The 18,345-nt window shown below is 36.4% G+C and overlaps 1 protein-coding gene across 1 annotated transcript; it reads left to right on the forward strand.

Moving 5' to 3' along the window:
* Window positions 1-3,794: 3,794 nt before the first annotated feature.
* LOC126822387 (regulator of microtubule dynamics protein 2) lies at window positions 3,795-18,037 on the forward strand. Its single transcript, XM_050551277.2, has 9 exons — window positions 3,795-4,141; window positions 5,968-6,145; window positions 7,226-7,398; window positions 8,510-8,585; window positions 9,210-9,287; window positions 10,232-10,330; window positions 10,959-11,012; window positions 12,569-12,649; window positions 13,253-18,037. The coding sequence occupies exons 1-9, from the start codon at window positions 3,870-3,872 to the stop codon at window positions 13,301-13,303; spliced, it is 1,062 nt and encodes a 353-aa protein (XP_050407234.1). The 5' UTR covers window positions 3,795-3,869; the 3' UTR covers window positions 13,304-18,037.
* Window positions 18,038-18,345: the final 308 nt, after the last annotated feature.

Below are 18,345 nucleotides of genomic sequence, written 5' to 3' on the forward strand. Positions count from 1 at the left end.
GGTCAACAAATTGTACTATTTTACAATATTCCAATTAATTGATGATACAAATTTCATCTTAACACACCTTATTTAAAAATTTTGAAAAATTCAACATAATGGTTTGAAACGTCTAACGTAAACCTTTTCAAATGAAACTTCGATTTAAAAATATTTTCGAACCCTCTGGACAAGTAAAATAGGATGTAATGGATAATTTACACAACAGGTAGGACACTTAAACATCTAGTACTTAGATAGAGATATTATTTATTTTCTGGAGCTTTCAAGCCAGCAAGAGTGTTATTGTCCCTTTAAAATAACTTAGTTTCGAGCAACCGGCCCCAGGTCATCTAGTAACTTGGTAATAGTAAGGAGAGAGAGAGAGAGAGAGAGAGAGAGAGAGAGAAAGAAATGGGGTTTAACGTCCACTCGACACAAACTATGTCATTTCTGGACTAACATAGGGTTTAATTTTTATTTCAATAATTCGCTTGCGCGTAGGGGTCTTTAGCAGTGGGAGGAAACCGGAGGACTCGGAGAAAACCCACGAGGTTGGAAATAGTAAGTAGTGGGACAAATGCGCCACTGCTGAAATAAATTACTCCACTGCTTTGTAATATAGCACCGATGATTTCAATTTAAAATCACGAGCTTTTGGCACTATTTGAGAAAATGAAACGTTAAACCCCATCTCCCATTTGATGATAAATAACACCTCCGTGAAGTGGTAAAAAAGAGTTGAACCTATCTCATTCAGCAAAGTGGCGTAAATGTAAGTGGCCTACTCTTATTTCATATTTCAACTGTCAAGGGTTCTTTTACGTGCACGCCAATGTGTACGCGGGACCTCGGTTTTTCGTATCAACCGAACAACTATACGTTATCCCTAATTGGACTCAATTAGCATTGTTTTTATCAAAATTGATATGGACATTCATAATTACGGTGTATTAGTCCTGTGCAACTAGTACTTTGATTGGCTGTTGTACATGACATAAAAATTAGCCCCACCTTCATGACGTAAAGATGTCATATTTAAAATGCCGGGTAAAAGCCAGCTATTATCGCCTCGATTTAAAAGGGGTGGTTTGTGCTCGTGTTAGGTAGGATTATATGCTTAATTGTAGTTGGAAGTGGCAGAAATGTTATAAATAACAATAATCAATCGTTGTTTTGAAGAAAAAATTGTCAGGTTTGCTTATTGATACCCGATCTGATCTGCATCGGGCCTTGTCAGGTGGATCAAAATAGCACCATCTCTTATCTCGAAACACGGAGGGTTGAGAGATGAGGTTTCTTATCTACGAAATTCCCAATCTGATTAAAACACAAATCCTATTTCGTTTCGTTATCTACGAAATTCACAATCTGGCTAAAACACAAATCCTATTTCGTTTCGTTATCTACGAAATTCACAATCTGGCTAAAACACAAATCCTATTTCGTTTCGTTATCTACGAAATTCACAATCTGGCTAAAACACAAATCCTATTTCGTTTCGTTTTTAATGTTCAAATTTTCGTTTTACTTGTCTTCACAACACTAGGGTTATTATATAACAGGTGTTCTAGTTGATAAGGGGAATTAGCCAATGAAACGATCTGTTACGGCGAGTTCTTGGCGTGCTCTGCACGGAACTGTGGGTAAACCCCTAGAAACGTCAACGCTGATGGATTAATCAGTGTCTGACGTCATAGGTCAAAAGCCGATGGTATGAACCCTGACGCGACCTCCCAGTACAGCTGGTCAGATCTTCATGTAGTGTAGGCCATCGAAAGTATAAAAACCTAAACGAAATATAGATCTGTATTTTAATCAAATTGCGAAAATCAAAGAAAGGGCTGAGCATAATACGATGTTTGGGAGGTGCTCACTCTTCCGTTTGTTTGTTGGGGGTTTGGGAGAATGCGTTTGTGGGTGAATGCAGATGCAACAGTCTGACTGGATTATTGTAATTCGGGTCGCCATAGAGTTAGATTTCACTTACAAATCGACTAGCAGAAAAACGTATTTGCGGCGGTTAAATTTTCTCTGATGGAGTGGGGTGGGATGGCTGCCGTCTGTAACCCGAAATGTCTGCGCCCCTAACATTCATTGCCTTAGAGCCCTCGCATCCACTCACTTCATTTGGTAGTCTTTAGCAATGTTCGTTTGTGATTATGTTTCGTCCGCGGCTATGTGTATAGCGCGGTTCTCCTGATGTTAGAGCAAATCAAGACTTTTACATTAGAGTCCGTGAAATTTTTTCGAAATACCCAAGACGATAAATCTGAAAGGTATAATGCACGTGACTTAAAAGGAATTTTAAACCGGCTGTGGGTGGGGAGATTTGTCTCAAATTTCACATAAATTATAATTTGAAAACCCAGAGGACACATCTGGATAGTTAAATCATGCTAAATAAAAAAAAAACATTACCGACCGAACAAGCTTTTCTGTTTTAATTAATTTATCTTGTTCGGTCTCCGACATCAACAAAAAGAAAAACACTGAATCGGGGTAACCGGTTTCTCTCGGGGCGTATGCGACTCGAGGGAAAAAATGAAATGAAATAGGGTTTAACGTCCTACTGTTCTGCTCCTAACCTGGGCTAATGATGACGGGCATACGCCATACAGTGTGCTATGAGGGAAATTTTGCCCGGGTAGCGGCGCTACGGCCTACTCTTATATCGAATTCCAACTGCCAAGAGATCTTTTACGTGCACGCCAATGTGTACACGGGACCTCGGTTTTTCGTCCCATCCGAACGAATAGACAGCTGTCCTTGTCACTGTCAGGCCCTCCATCCTGCATCACTGACAAGGGGAAACCACGCCGGAAAATCTGGATGAACTTTCTCGGCCAATGCAGGGATCGAACACACGACGTCCAGGCTAGCGAGCCAGCGTCTTACCCACTTAGCCACGTGATCCCCATGGGTTAATGAATGCGGACGCTATGAGGGAAATTTTGCCCGGACAGCGGCACTATGGCCTATCGAATTCCAACTCTATCATGGCTTCTTTTACGTTCACGCCAATGTGCACACGGGACCTCCGTTTTTCGTTCCATCCGAACGACTACACAGTTGTGCCTGTCAGGCCCCTTCGTCTGCATCAGTTATACATGTAAGTACTTATTTGGTTCCCATTTTTTTTTTATTCGGAACCTATTTGTTAACAGACATCAATTGATTTATTATGATGCTTATAGTTTGTCTTTGTTGGGTTTTTTTGTTTTTGTTTTTGTTGTGATTTTTTTTTTTTGGTGGGGGCGGGGGTCTGCTGGGCCGTGCTGACTACCTTTTCAACAACACAAATGTCCGACTTGGTGTTGCTTTTCTGGATAAAAATTAAAATTATGGACTGTTGGATTTCATGGGAGGCAACTCCATTTATTTTTTAAGGGGTCTATTAAATCACCTAATGATAAGTAATAACCAAAAATTTCTTGTGGACAGGAAACTCATTTTTGCAATTTTAATATTGTGGCAAACGTTTTCTTTTATATATATATATATTTTTGAATTTTATTTGGGACATTTCTGATGAAAATAGTCAATATTCTCGAAGCTTATTAGTCAATATAGGCTTATCAACATAGGCCTAGAATTTGTTGTTAAATTTCCCGCGAACACAACATCCAATTACTTAAAATTCTAAGACCACTAAAATGTGTTATAAGGTGGAGAATTTTCGTAGTTTGACTTTGATAATATTTCATTTTTACAAGAATATTTGGTAAACTATTTTAACCATTGACGTAAAGTTCGGAGAAACATTTTTTGGCCATAACGAGTTATCGGCCCATAGATGGCGTACCAGTTGTGCATCAAAGGTTACTATTTTGATAATTATGGTTGAAATATATTTATTATTATAACTAAGCTAAACAACTTGACTGATTATGTCATTCTTTCGACAGAATGCAACCATTATTTCGGGAATTGGGGCAAGCGTTCTTTTAGGCAGTGGCTTGACACTGTTATTGGTTCGCCTCAATTCTATAAGCCGTGACTTGAGAGAGCTCGCGGCCTCGGTTGCAAAGCTTCGTGATGAGGTCGGAGCTTTCCAGGAGAAGTTCACCATTCGAAAAAGACGGAGGTTGCAGGGTTTTTACTCTGTAACAGCAAGCAGCGGCGAAGATGATGATGATATATATCAAGACGCGTATGGCGGGTAAGTAAATTTGCATTTTCTCTCTCGAAAAACACGATAAATAACGCCATAATGCCGGCAAAACAATCGATTTCATCGCACTAATGGGAGACAACTCTTGCTAATTGAAAGGCGATTAAACACCACCTGATGATCAAAGATTAAAATAAGCTGACATAAGCAAGTACACCACATGATTCCTGATAGAATCGGATTATGATTACATTGAGCTCCAGGCTGTGGCATCAAATAAGATCTCAGTATAAGGTCTATTTATCCCACACACTGCATTGCTGAATGTTATTATTACCTTCTCATCAGCCAATCTGTCTATAGCCACTGGCCACTGCGAAATCCACCACACTATTCCGCTTAAACATACATTATGCAAGAGTTAAATCTGCCTATTGCCGCTCTTTCTTTAGGCCTAAAATTTTATCTAAATTATTTATTAGACCAAGCTAATATCTCGGTTCAGAGTAGAGCAATTTGACTGAAATTTTCAGCATATTCTATTTACGTTATCTATTTTTTAACTATTATAGCGAGAACTGTCAATCTCCCATAATGATGCAATTGGTTACTATACATATTTGTTTGTTAGAAGTTGCTTTAATCATCTTCTTTGAATTTGTTCTACATGTATTATCTGATAATAGAGATTATTCTTGACTGAATTCTGAAAAAAATCAATAATTTCTTCTTCTCACACTTAAGAGTTTTTAAAACTAGGATGTCTGAACCAGTACCATACAACCCTAGTAGTCCTGTACCTTAGGGGGGATTATTGAATCTATCCTCCAGATTGTCATTCTGCCTTTGTTGGTATACCACTGTTAGGGTAACAATACTAATACCCCCTTACTGTAAACAGCACTACTAGTGTGTTGGGTGGAGAATGATTTAGCTCATGCAGGTCAGATCATAAAGTCAGTTATTGAACCTGGTGGGTTTTCTTGGGGTCATCCAATATCCTCCCACTACTGCCTGGAGGTCGGGTGTTCGATCTCTGCATTGGCCAAGAAAGTTCATCCAGATTTTCCGGCGTGGTTCCCCCTTGTCAGTGATGCAGGAAAGGGTGCCTGACATAAACAGCTCTCTAGTCGTTTGGATGGGACGAAAAAAACGAGGTCCTGTGTACACATTTGCGTGCACATAAAAGATCCCTTGACAGTTGGAATTCGATATATGAATATGCCGTAGTGCTGCTGTCCAGGCAAAATTTCCCTCATAGCACACTGTTTGGCGTATGCCCGTCTTCATTAACCAAGTATAGGAGCAGAACAGTAGGACGTTAAACCCCATTTCATTTCATTTCATTTGTACGTGACAAGGAGTAGGGTCGCTTGTCCAACCTCGTGGGTTTTCTCCGGGCCCTCCAGTTTCCTACCACTGCTAAATACTTTTCCACTCAAGCGAATTATGGAAATAAAATTGAACCATGTAATCGACAATTGAATTAAGTACAAATTATACTTTTGTGTAAATTTTGGGGACAAAAATTATTTTGAGATGTAGATGTAACCAAAATTACTTGACATCAGATTCTTGATCGTGTTAGTCCCAAAATAACTAGTTTGTGTCGGGTGGACATTGGACCCACTCTCTCTCTCTCTCTCTCTCTCTCTCTCTCTCTACAATACTTCACACAGAATGAAAATTATTGTGATTGCCAAATTGAGTTAGTCCCAAAATGACCTAGTTTGTGTTGACCTGGACATTAAACCTCATCTCTCTCTCTCTCTCTCTCTCTACAATACTTCATACAGAATGAAAGTTTTTGTGATTGTCAAATTCTGTTGACCAAAATATTTTTCAGAAACATTCTAAAACATTTCTTTTTTCAGGAGTGATTTAGAATCCCTGAAGGAACTAACAGGTGAATATGTTCAGTTAACAGAAAACTCGACAGTAGGAACGGACATCGCAGCTCGGGATATCTTCAAACAAACAGAAGATTTATTTGAAGGGAGTAATGATGATAAACAGCTGGCCTATGAACTTTTAATTGCAAACAAATCAAAGGTACCATAGTTTATAGGGGGGGTGGATGGCCGAATGGTTAGCACGTGCACGCTGCATCATAAGGTCTGTCATTGAGTCAACTGGCGTGATTTTGATTACTCGGTTGTATGTGACAAGGAGTAGGTTCGTCTGTCCAGCCTCATGGGTTTTCTCAGGGTCCTCTGGTTTCCGATGCGCAAACGAATTATTGAAATAAAATTGAACCATGTGTTAGTCCCGCAATGACCTAGTTTGTATCGAATGGACGTTAAACCCCATTTCTGTCTCCCCAAGGACCTGTGTACTTGAAAGAACTCCTGAAATGTGGAATCCGAAATTAGAGTAGGCTGCAGCACAGCTGTTCAGGCAAAATTTCTCTCAGATTAGGATGTTAAGAGGGGCCTACTATTGCCCACTCTTATATCGAATTCCATCTGCTAAGGGATCTTTTAGGTGCATGTCAATGTGTACACAGAATCGCAATTTTTTATCCCATCCGAACGACTATACATTGTCCCTTGCCAGGCCCTCGGTCCAATTATAGGAATAGCTTTTAGCATTATCTTCTAGACCCTCAGCAGCCTTGTTTCATACTAAATATGATGATAACAACTTATTTACTATTTGTTATGAATTGAGTCTTCTCGGCCTCCCACAGTATGGTACTTACTCACTAACCAGGAAGCCACAGATTTGATCCCGGTGTTGGCCGACAAAATTTCTTGGAAAAATACCTTTTTAATCCGACCTGTTTGCAAAATTTTGCAGTGGACGTTAAACCCCATTTCTACTTCTCTCTGAGCATTATTGTGAGGCCTGACAAGGACCACTGTCTAGTCCTTCGGATGAGACGAAAAACCGAGGTCCTGTGTATACATTGAAATGCACGTAAAAGATCCCTTGGCAGTTGGAATTCGATATAAGAGTAGGCGATAGTTATGCTGCCCGGGGAAAATTTCCCTCATAGCACACTGTATGGCGGATGCCCGGGTTCATTAGCCCAGTATAGAAGCAGAACAGTAGGACGTTAAAACCCATTTCATTTCATTTCAATTTCTCATTATTGTGAAGGGAACATTAAATCTCATTTCTCTCTTCTAGATCTCAGGGACAGAAGAATATTATTGGCGATTATCTAAGTCAGCGTATCTCTTGGCGCAGATATTTAACGAACAGGGTAATCCTGAAAGAAAAAAAGAACTTCTTTACGAAGCCGTAGAAAACGCTACTACCTCTCTGTCTTTAAACCAACAAGATGGTAATGCACATAAATGGTACAGTATTACTAATATTTTATTTTAAAATTTACACGTGAAATGAACCCAATGAAGTCCCTTCTTGTCGTTTGGGGGAGCCACAGTGGCTAGGCAGGAGGTCGAAGGTTCGCTCCAAGTGTTGACTGAGAAAGTTCATCAGGGAATCAAATAAGTACATGTATAACTGATGCAAATGAAGGGTCTGACAAGGACAGTTGTCTAGTCATTTGGATGGGTCGAAAAACCGAGGTACCATGTATACATTGGAGTGCATGTAAAAAATCCCTTGGCATTTGGAATTCGATATGAGTAGGTCATAGTGCCACTGTCCGGGCCAAATTTCTCTCATAGCACACTGTGTGGCGTATGCCCGTCTTCATTAGCCTAGTCAGAGCAGAACAGTAGGACATTAAACCCCATTTTACATCTTTTCCATTGATGTGCCTATGATTAGTTTTGTGTGCACTAGACAAGTGCTTAAAGGTACGTTCCCAGAAAAGTATTTATTGGGTGATTATTTCCAATAAAAGTATGGCAATTTTGGTATGTATGGAAAGTAGAAATATCCAATCTTACTAGAAAAATACTGGATTCCATGAAAAACACTCATGGTGTGCATACCTGACATAAATGTAAGTGTTTCCCTAATCAACAGCCCGCAATTAGGAGTGTTTGCCCGTATGACGTCGAAGGTTGCATGCGGAGATTGAGCACTTGATGTACATGTTGATAAACGGAAAAAGTCGCAGGCCATGGATAATCCGAGAATTTAATTAGGCTTCAATATTTGTAATAAATAGTCAGCGATTAACGACAACATCTTCTTGTGTATGCAATGAATTCTCCTCTGACTTCGCTTCCGTTGCTAAGACTGAGAGAGGTAAGTCACTTGACACAATTGCAGTGTTTTGAGAATGATTTGAAGCAAAATTATGATAAATTAATTAGTTTGAATATGTTTTTTAGTCCAAATATATCATCAAATTACCCAGTTTGTACCTGGGAATGTATCTTTAATTCTCAACATATTAATACCATGCTCAGTTTTTGTTGATAGTCAAAAGTAATTATTCTATAAATTTCTTTCAAAAGTTTAATTTTTGTTTTCTTAACGTACTTTTATTTTTAGGTATGCTATAACACTTGGAAGTCTAAATGAATATCAAAGCACACAAGATAAAATTAAAAATGGATTCCTAATTCGGGTAAGAAACTATAATAATAATATTATTATCAAAGAGATAACGCATGAAACATGAATATGTATCGTTGAAAATTTTGTGTCTTTAGATAAAAGAGAGAGAGGGAGCATAGGCGTACGAGCTGGGGGGGCGGCCGCCCCCCCTTTTAGGCACCAAATGCTGGGAAAATTTGGGCACACAATAATTGTATTTTGTAAAAGTTGTACAATAAAAGATATTGTGTTCTTGAATGTGTCCAATTTAACAGCAAATTTATTATTATTATGTAATATACTAAGAACCTAACTACATTTTTTGGGCACCAACCACCACCGCCCCCCCCCAGTCAAAAATTTCCCCGTACGCCTATGAGAGGGCGAGAGAGAAATGGGGTTTAATGTCCACTCAACACAAACTAGGTCATTTTGGGACTAACATATGGTTCAATTTTATTTCAATAATTCGCTTGTGCATAGGGATCTTTAGCAGTGGGAGGAAACCAGAGGACATGAGAAAATCCATGGGGTTAGACAGGCGACCTAACTCCTTGTCATGTACAAGCGGGGAATTGAAACCACTGCTAGGATGATTTAGTTGCTGTGGTCTTATGTTTCGTTGCCTGGCAACCTATCTTTTTCTTCTTTGTAGGAACACACGAAGCGAGCTATAGAACTCAACCCATCAGACCCATCAAATCATTATATGTTAGGGCGATGGTGTTATAGTGTAAGTATAGCATCAGTTAAAGCTTTTATTTATCGTCAGGATGAAATGAAATTTAACATCCTACTGTTCTGCTCTGAACTGGACTAATGAAGACGGGCATATGTCATACAGTGTGCTATGAGCGAAATTTTGCACGGACAGCAGCCCTACGGCCTGCTCTTATATCGAATTCCAACTGTCAAGGGATATTTTACGTACACGCCAATGTGTACATGGGATCTCAGTTTTCCGTACAATCCGAACGACTAGACAGCTGCCCTTGTCAGGCCCTCTGTCCTGCAACACTGACAATCGGGAACCATGCTGGAAAATCTGGATGAACTTTCTCGGCCAATGCAGCAATCAAACACCCAACCTCCCCAGGCTAGCGAGCCAGCGTCTTACCCACTTAGCCACCACTCAAACTTGATGGAGAGAAAAGAGATAGCAAGAATAAGCATATTTATGGCCATTTTCAGCTTTTTTAATCCGAGAACCTGCAAAGTAAACCCCACGTCTTAAAGATTTGATAAAGCTGACAGTTTTTGCTATAATAGTTTAAAAAGATAGATAATATAAAGAGAATAATTATGAAAATATCAGTCAAATTACTTCACTCTGAGCTGCAGATCTGATTTAAATCTGTTGATTATGGTCTTCTCGTGTTAATAAATGTCTAATTAATAATATATATAACATTTAAGGCCTAAAGAAAGATCTGTAATACGCAGATTTAGCTCTTTCATATTGCCTGTTTAAATTAGTTGACTGCCAAAATAACGTTGGTTTACAATTAATGACATTATGAATGGGTAAACAAGGAATGTATTTTGAATTCAACTGTATATCAAAGATTAAATTTTAGCCAAATATAAATAATAGCTATGCATATAGCCCTGCCTCCCCTTTGAGTGTTTTTCTAGATAATAAGTTCTTTAATAATAAATGTTCTATGAATTTTTTAGGTGTATATGTTGTCATGGTTAGAAAGAAAAGTAGCTTCTACACTTTTTGCCTCTCCGCCAACTGCCACGATAGAAGAAGCATTAGAAGAATTCCTACAGGTAATTTAGTTCCTTTAGGAACTGTCTCTGATCGGACGATGTCCCCTAACTGTTCCTGTAAGTCCCTATATAGCTGCAATATGAAAATACCGCTCTCCCCACCTCTGTTCTAAGGCTATTTTTGGAAGCTTTACCTTCTATATTTCACTGTGATTTTTTATTTTTTGCAAAAAGGAATCATTTTATAGTAATTTAAGTTAATTTTGTGATTAAAAAAACGTGGTCTGCGCTTGTTCGAATCTCGTAATGGCTGATCAGTTTAAACATATTTTGGGTATATTTTTTAATCGCATAAATCTCCTTGTGTCACATGTGGCCAGAAAAAAATCAGGGTGAAAAATAGTTGGTAAGGATTCCAAAATAGTTTGTTCGAACAGCGTTGCTAGGACCTACTCTTATGTCATGATTCCCAATTTTCAGGAGATCCTTCATGGGGCTGCCAAGGGTGTACGGAACTGTGGTTTCCTTTTTAGGTCCTAAATCCTGCATCTCGTTCAATGGAAACTCAAGGCTGAAAAATCCTCGAGACTTTCTCAGGCAACTTGAGAATCGAATCCTCTGAAAGTAGACAAACCTACTATGTATAATATTACTGGTAATTGTATTTTTTAATTATTTTTTTTTTCAGGCTGATAAATTAAAACCAGTAAAGTGGAAGGAGAATATGTTATTTATTGCTAAAGTAAGTTAAATGTTCGGACATGGGTAAACCTTTATGTACATGTTTACCAGAATTAGTCTGTTGACAAATGACAATCAGGCTTAATTCCCCTTGGTTTATTTTCCGCAAACACGGCTACTTCACGTTAGGATTTTTCCATTCCTAAATTTTAAGTAACTTCTCTATATTCTTAACAGATTTATTTTTCAAATTCGAGTAAATGTTTTTTGTAAGGAAATAATTCTTTTGAATTAAAATTGTTTTGATCACAAATAGTGGAGTTATCTCCCTGTTTACATACAAACTTATCAATTCTTCGGAAAGTGATACAGAACAAAATTCTTGATAAAATTATGTGAATCTTGGTGGAAAAATACATAAGGGTAATCTGATTAAAATACAGATATATATTTCGTTACTTTTTTTTATACTTTCAATGGCCTACGCTACATGAAGATCTGACTGGTTGTAGTGGAAGATCGTGTCAGGGGTCGTAAGAGCTGCTTTTGACCCTATGACGTCAACCATTGATTGATCAATCAGCGGTGACGTTTCTAGTGGTTTACCCACAGTTCTTGCACGTCAAGAACTCGTCGTAACAGACCGTTTCATTGGCTCATCCCTCACTTCAACCAGAAAGCTGGTAATATAACAACCGTTCCAGATCCTAGTGTAGTAAAGACAAGTAAAACGAAATTTTGAACTAAAAAAAAACAAAACGAAATAATTAGGGTATATGCAAGAACTCACAAAATTTTTAATTTTTCCATTCGTAAATTTCAAACAAGTTTTTCTGAGTTATGTTTCTGTATCATATTTTGACTTTTACGGTAAATGCAGTATATGAAAAGTTCTCAATGGAATTTTGTCGGAACTTGGTGGAATTGTTCAGACAGCCCCAACCTACATTGGAGATATCTAACTGCCGCTTGAATGCTAGAATTTAAGCCGCATGATGAAATATCTTAAAGTTATGTAATTGTCTGTGTATAGTTAATTATAATGTATTTCAGTCCTTCACATTTATGAAATTGTGCTGGAAACATAAAAAAACTTCTGCTTATTTCAAAAATGAGAAAAAAGCTCCCATATAAAAATATTCATAATTATATTGCATGAGTAAGTCTACATTTTCTTGAATTGTATTTATGCTTTAGTCTTGATTAACATTTTCTTTATATGTCCTTATGGAAGATACTGCCTACACTAGCATTAGATTTCAGAATGAAAACATGGGTGATATATTTGGTGAATATGGAAGCGTCAGAATTATCATCATGGAAACTGATAGCTCGAACGTATGCAGTTTTAAAATAAACAAAAACTGAAAGTAGTTATTAATCTCAATACTTTGGAGAGTGATTTAGCTAATTTGCGTGAAAGTCAAGGTGCGTCGAACAGAAGTGAATGCACACTTTAAACTTAAGTTAAACGTGAAGGACTGATATTTTATACGTAACATTATATATTGTATTGTTTTTATATTTCACAGTGTTTTATTTGTTTTTATATTCCACACTGTTATATTTGTTTTGTTTTATATTTTACACTGTTATATTTGTTTTTATATTTCACAGTGTTATATAGAATTACGAAAATATGATAAGGCCAAAGAATGGTTAAATAATGCCTTTAAAGTCCCTATAAAAGATGCTAACGTAAGTAGGCCTATATTTTATTGGTTTTTTTTTTTTAAAGTTATCCATCCCGGTGTTAAGCCAAAAAAGTTTTATTTGGATTTTCCGGTATGGTTCCCCTTTGTCAGTGGTTAGTCCTTCGGATGAGACGAAAAACCGAGGTCCCGTGTATACATTAGAATGCACGTAAAAGATCCCTTGGCAGTTGGAATTCGATATAAGAGTAGGCGATAGTGCCGCTGCTCGGGCAAAATTTCCTCATAGCACACTGTATGGCATTTGCCCGTCTTCATTAGTCCAGTATAGGAGCAGAACAGTAGGACGTTAAACCCCATTTCATTTGTCAGTGGTACAGGACACAGGGCCTTGCAAGGGACAACAAATAGTCATTCAGATGGAACAAAAAAAACCAAGGTCCTGTATACACATTAGCTGCTTGCACGTAAAAGAACTCTTGGCAGTTTGAATGCGATATAAACCCAGTCAGAGCTGAACGTAGGCCGTAGCGCTGCTGTCAGGGCTAAATTTCCCTCGTGGCACATTGTTTGGTGAACAGAGAAAAAAATAAGAACATTAAACCCCATTTTATTCCTGAATTATTTTTTTTTTGTTTTTTTTCCACAGGATAAAGAAGCCCAAGTTGAATTAGAAACATTAATAACAAAGTATGGATGAATGTATGGTTATATATGAGATTAGTGGTTGTTATATCTATTTGTTATATATATATGATATCTTTATAGAAATCTTTTCAACATATTACCATAAGTGTTTGTATTTTCCCTGTCTAGATTCTAGTAAAAGGTCCATAGTAAAATGCATTATATAAGATTTTGATAAAGCGCTGGCCTTTCTTGCTGTAATCTTACCATGATATACGATAAATTTCTGTATTTTCCCTTTCTAGATTCTAGTAAACGGTCGATAGTTATAGATGCATTATGTAAGATTTTGATAAAGTTCTGGCCTTTCTTGCTGTAATCTTACCATGATATTACCATAAATTTTTGTATTTTCCCCCCGTCTAAATTCTAGTAAACGGTTCCTGGTTATAGATGCATTATGTCAGATTTAGTTAAAGAGCTGGTTGGTCTTTCCTGCGATAATAGTTCAAAAATAGATGACTTTATCCTAATGTAATCTTTGAATAGCATTTAGCGATAGAACATAATATAACACAACACAGTTCTATGGATAACAATCACTATATTATATACACACAACGTTTCGACAAGAATTCATTTTGTAATTTGTATGCTTGATAACGACCAGTGAATTCATGTCCAAACGTCGTGTATATATAATATACATGTAGTGATTGTTAGCCATAGAACTGTGTTGTATTATACTTTATTTTGAGCTAAGTTATGAGTATTGGAATGTGACTAAGCCTCAGTCAAGTTTATTCTGAGCGAAGTTATCGGTGTTAAAAGTTTTGATTAAAATAGCGTAATCTTTGGCTTGTCATGTGAATAAATTTCTAATTAATAGTTTATATAACATTTGAGGCCAAAATGAAGACCTACTAGAAGCAGATTTAGCTCTTGCACTTACCTTATTTACGTAATGCATCTATAAGGGTTAGACCTAATTCGTAAGGCTCCCTCCAGATTCGGTCAAAGGTCATGAGATGTAAACAGGGCTAGCGCTAATCCCAACCCTGGACCTAACCCTTACCCAAACCCTAACCCACAATCTCGTCAACAATCACGTACCCTAACCTTATTTACATCTCGGCAACCTTGTCGAAATCTGGAAGAGGCCTTGAGAAATAGATCTAGCCATCTTTAAGTATACATTTGCATACTTCTTTCCATTTAGAATATTTTGTCAATCATTTACGTCAAAAAATGGCAGCCGATTTAAAAACATTCGGAAATAAACATACATTTGTATTCTTGTTTCTTTGAAGTTTAAAGGAATAACACATTTAATATTTGAATTCTATCTATTTTGTTTATACATTGATTTTAGAGTCTTATTTAAAAGCAACAATGCATGATTTATATTTTTCGCTAAAATATCAATTCACGGTTAATATGTACTCGTATTGATTGATTAACATTTAATTAAAGATACATTATGGGAGATTAGATAAAGAGCTGGTAGTTCTCATTATAATAGTTAAAAACTAATGTAAAGGCAATTTGCTGAAAATTTCAGTCACATTTATCTACTATGAACCGAGAAGTAAGCGATTGAAATTTCGGCCTTGATCATTATTATTAAAGTCTGTACGATAATCGAGAGTTGATTATGGTCTGGATAAGTTAATTAACGTTTAATTAAAAATTTAGATAAAATTTCAGACCTAAAGAAAGACCTGCAATTGGCAGATTTAGCTCTTGCATAATGTATGTTTAAAGGAATAACTCATTTAATATTTGAAATGTCAAGTTGACTATAATTCTTGCCATTTTGTTTTTTTACATCGATTTTAGAGTCTTGTTTTAAAGCAACGATGCATGATTTGCATTTTTCGCTAAAATATCAATCCACGGTAAATATGTACTCAATTTGATTGCTTAACATTTAATTAGAAACCAAAATCAAAATACTAATGCTAGATAATCTTCCAGCTTGGTTTCAATAAGATTTAAAAAAGGTCCATCAATTTGGTTCACAGAAGATACAGATGGGGATCAGCATAGACCGATGCAATTTTCTATTCTTTATATCTTTGTAAATACTGAATGGAATAATGTGACAAGGAATAGGGTTGCCTGTCCAACCCTCATGGGTTTTCTCCGGGTCCTCCTCTTTCCTCCCACTGCTAAAGACCCCTACCCGCAAGCGAATTATTGGAATAAAATTAAACCATATGTTAGTCCCGAAATGACCTAGTTTGTGTTGAGTGGAGTTAAACCCCATCTCTCTGTCTCTCTGAATGGAATTGAATCATTTATGAACTGATAGTAATATTAGAAATTCATCTTTCCCAATATTGAAGTTTGCAAAGGATTCTATTGTGCTAAAATCATGTATAGAGTCTTTAAATTTCAGCTTTTAATCGTCTCAAATAAAATGATGAATGGATACCGGTGTCTAATAATAGCATATAACATCAGATTTAGACCCTGCAGACATTTTGAAGTTTTTGTTAATGCAAGGTTCCCACTGTCGTGCGATTTGTTACAATAGGATTGTCCCCATTGAGTCCACGATCTGGTACGTGTAGATACGTTCGGATACGTTTCAATACGATCGTGATCAACACGACTGCTACGACTGACTTCAATATATGATAAGACCTGATAGGATCACCACAATTTCAATCGTAGCCTGAATTGTGATAGTGGGACCTAGCATAAGTTTAGCAGGATAAGTAAATGGTGTCATCATGAAAAAATAATTTTGTCTGTTTTGGTTTTTTTTTATTAAAGGAGCAATCCCAGATTTCCAAGGGTTCAGCTCCTTTATACTGTATTTAATCTCAGAGATAAATATGGTTACACTTGTTACATGGTAACATTCTCTATCTTCTGTGCAGGATTGTACAGTCATCGCTAGAGGTACAACCCAAAAAATCTTTTAACATACATCTGAGGACCCAAATAAAATGTTAATTATTTGAGTCCGTCTCATGCTTCATGGGTTGAAATTTGATTCTGGAGCACAGAAGATTGGTTGAATCAAGGAACTCTGGAATATCGTGTGCTGAACATGTAGTATGTGGAGTGTAGATATTCAGTCCCATTACCAGGTACATTTATCATCTGGGTTCAAATTCAAATATTGTGACACCGGTATCCATTATTCATTTTCAAAGAATCTGGGTGGATGGGTCGGGGGGGGGGGGGGTGAAGGGGTGGATGGCCAAATGGTTAGTTGTATCATAAGGTCTGTCATTGAGTCAACTTGTGTGGTTTCGATTCCCCGGTCGTATGTGACAAGGAGTAGGGTCGCCTGTCAAACCAGTTTCCTCCCACGGCTAAAGACCCCAATGTGCAAGTGAATTATTGAAATAAAATTGAATCATATGTTAGTCCAAAAATGACCTAGTTTCTCTCAAGTGGACTTAAATCCTCCCACTGCTTAAGACCACTATGCGCTGGAGGTCTTGTATTCGATCCCTGGGTTGGCCGAGAAAGTTCATTTCATTTCATTTCATTTTGATCAAGTGTTGATTGTTAACCACCATTAATAATTACTGAAAGCAACCACTTGACTTAGATATTTGATACCAACAAGAATCTTAATGACAGCAGTAAGGAGAGTGCATTGACTGCAGTGGAGGTCTTTCACTTCTAGAAACCAGAAAATTACTTTGAATTTGTCATAATAATTTCAATTTATGAGTTTACATTATAAGTTAGTTTTATGGGACATTAATGTTTGATAAAACAGAAAATATCTTTGAGTTCATTGTAATATAGTATATGATAATAAAAGAGAAAATGACTTTGAATTCATTAATATAACTTTGAATTCATTAATATAACTTTGAATTTTTTAATTCATTAACGTAACTTTGAAATCATTAAAATAACTTTGAATTGAATTCATTAAAATAACTTTGAATTGAATTCATTAAAATAACTTTGAATTCATTAAAATAACTTCAATTTCTATGTTTATATGACCAGTAATTTTTATAGCATGTTTAAAACGATAATAAAAGCAATCTGATCAAGGATTTTATTATGTGGTAACAAATAATAATAAATTCCATGATCACATTCATTTAAAAATCAAAAAAAAATTTGTATAAACAATTGTAGAATATATTGCTATTTCTTATGCTCAAATTTGATATAAATTTATGAATTTAAGATAAAGGCAAACATCATTGTTATGAATTTGAAAGAAATGCAATTGGGTAAAAATTTTGAAATATTTGAATTCAAAGATTATGGAATTAATTGTTATAGATGCATTATGTAAGATTTAGATAAAGAACTGAAGGTTCTTGCTATAATACCGTAGTTCAAAAATAGATAATTCGAATTAATATATAAAAAATTTCTTCCAAATTACTTTATTCTGAACTATGTTATCACAGTTTGAAGTTCTGACATGAAACGTTGTTGACATAGCAACGTTACTTGTTAAAGAAGACTCATCTTAATGGAGACTCTGTATTTTAATCTGCGCCATTTGATGGGGTGTAGAGTTGATTATGGGCTTGTCATGTGAATAAATGTCTAAATAATAATTTATGTAACTTTTGAAGCCAAAATAAAAACCTGTAATAGGTAGGGTTAGCTCTTACATAATGAATCTTTAATGATGCGCAAGACAGTGTACAAATTGACTATACAAAAAAATTATGTTTCTAGAAACTTTGTATGTATTCAATTATTTCAATGTTGGTGGATTTTATGCGAGGAGATGACTGAATATTGGTGTATTTGTTATTGTTAGTTTTTTTTTTGTTATTGTGTATAATAAAATGATGTATAGGCCCTATTACTCATGTTTAAATACTAATAAGGGCGTACAGGCTATGTGTGTGTTGGGGTGGAGAGGTGAAAAGTACTCCCCTAAATACTGATATTCGTGGCAAATAGGTTAAAAGAACTTTTTGATAGTATCAAGGATCTCAATAATGTCAATATTTATATCCTGCAAAAAAATGGTACATTCCACTTAATTGGTATCTGGCACTATTTGTGCTATTCTATGCCCCCCCCCCCCCCCCACACACACACACACACCCACCCCGGCCAATCAAATTGTCCCAAATACCTATGTATATCAAATTCTCTAGGAGCCAC

Source organism: Patella vulgata, chromosome 5 (assembly GCF_932274485.2).
Source record: "Patella vulgata chromosome 5, xgPatVulg1.2, whole genome shotgun sequence".
NCBI classification, from domain to species: domain Eukaryota; kingdom Metazoa; phylum Mollusca; class Gastropoda; family Patellidae; genus Patella; species Patella vulgata.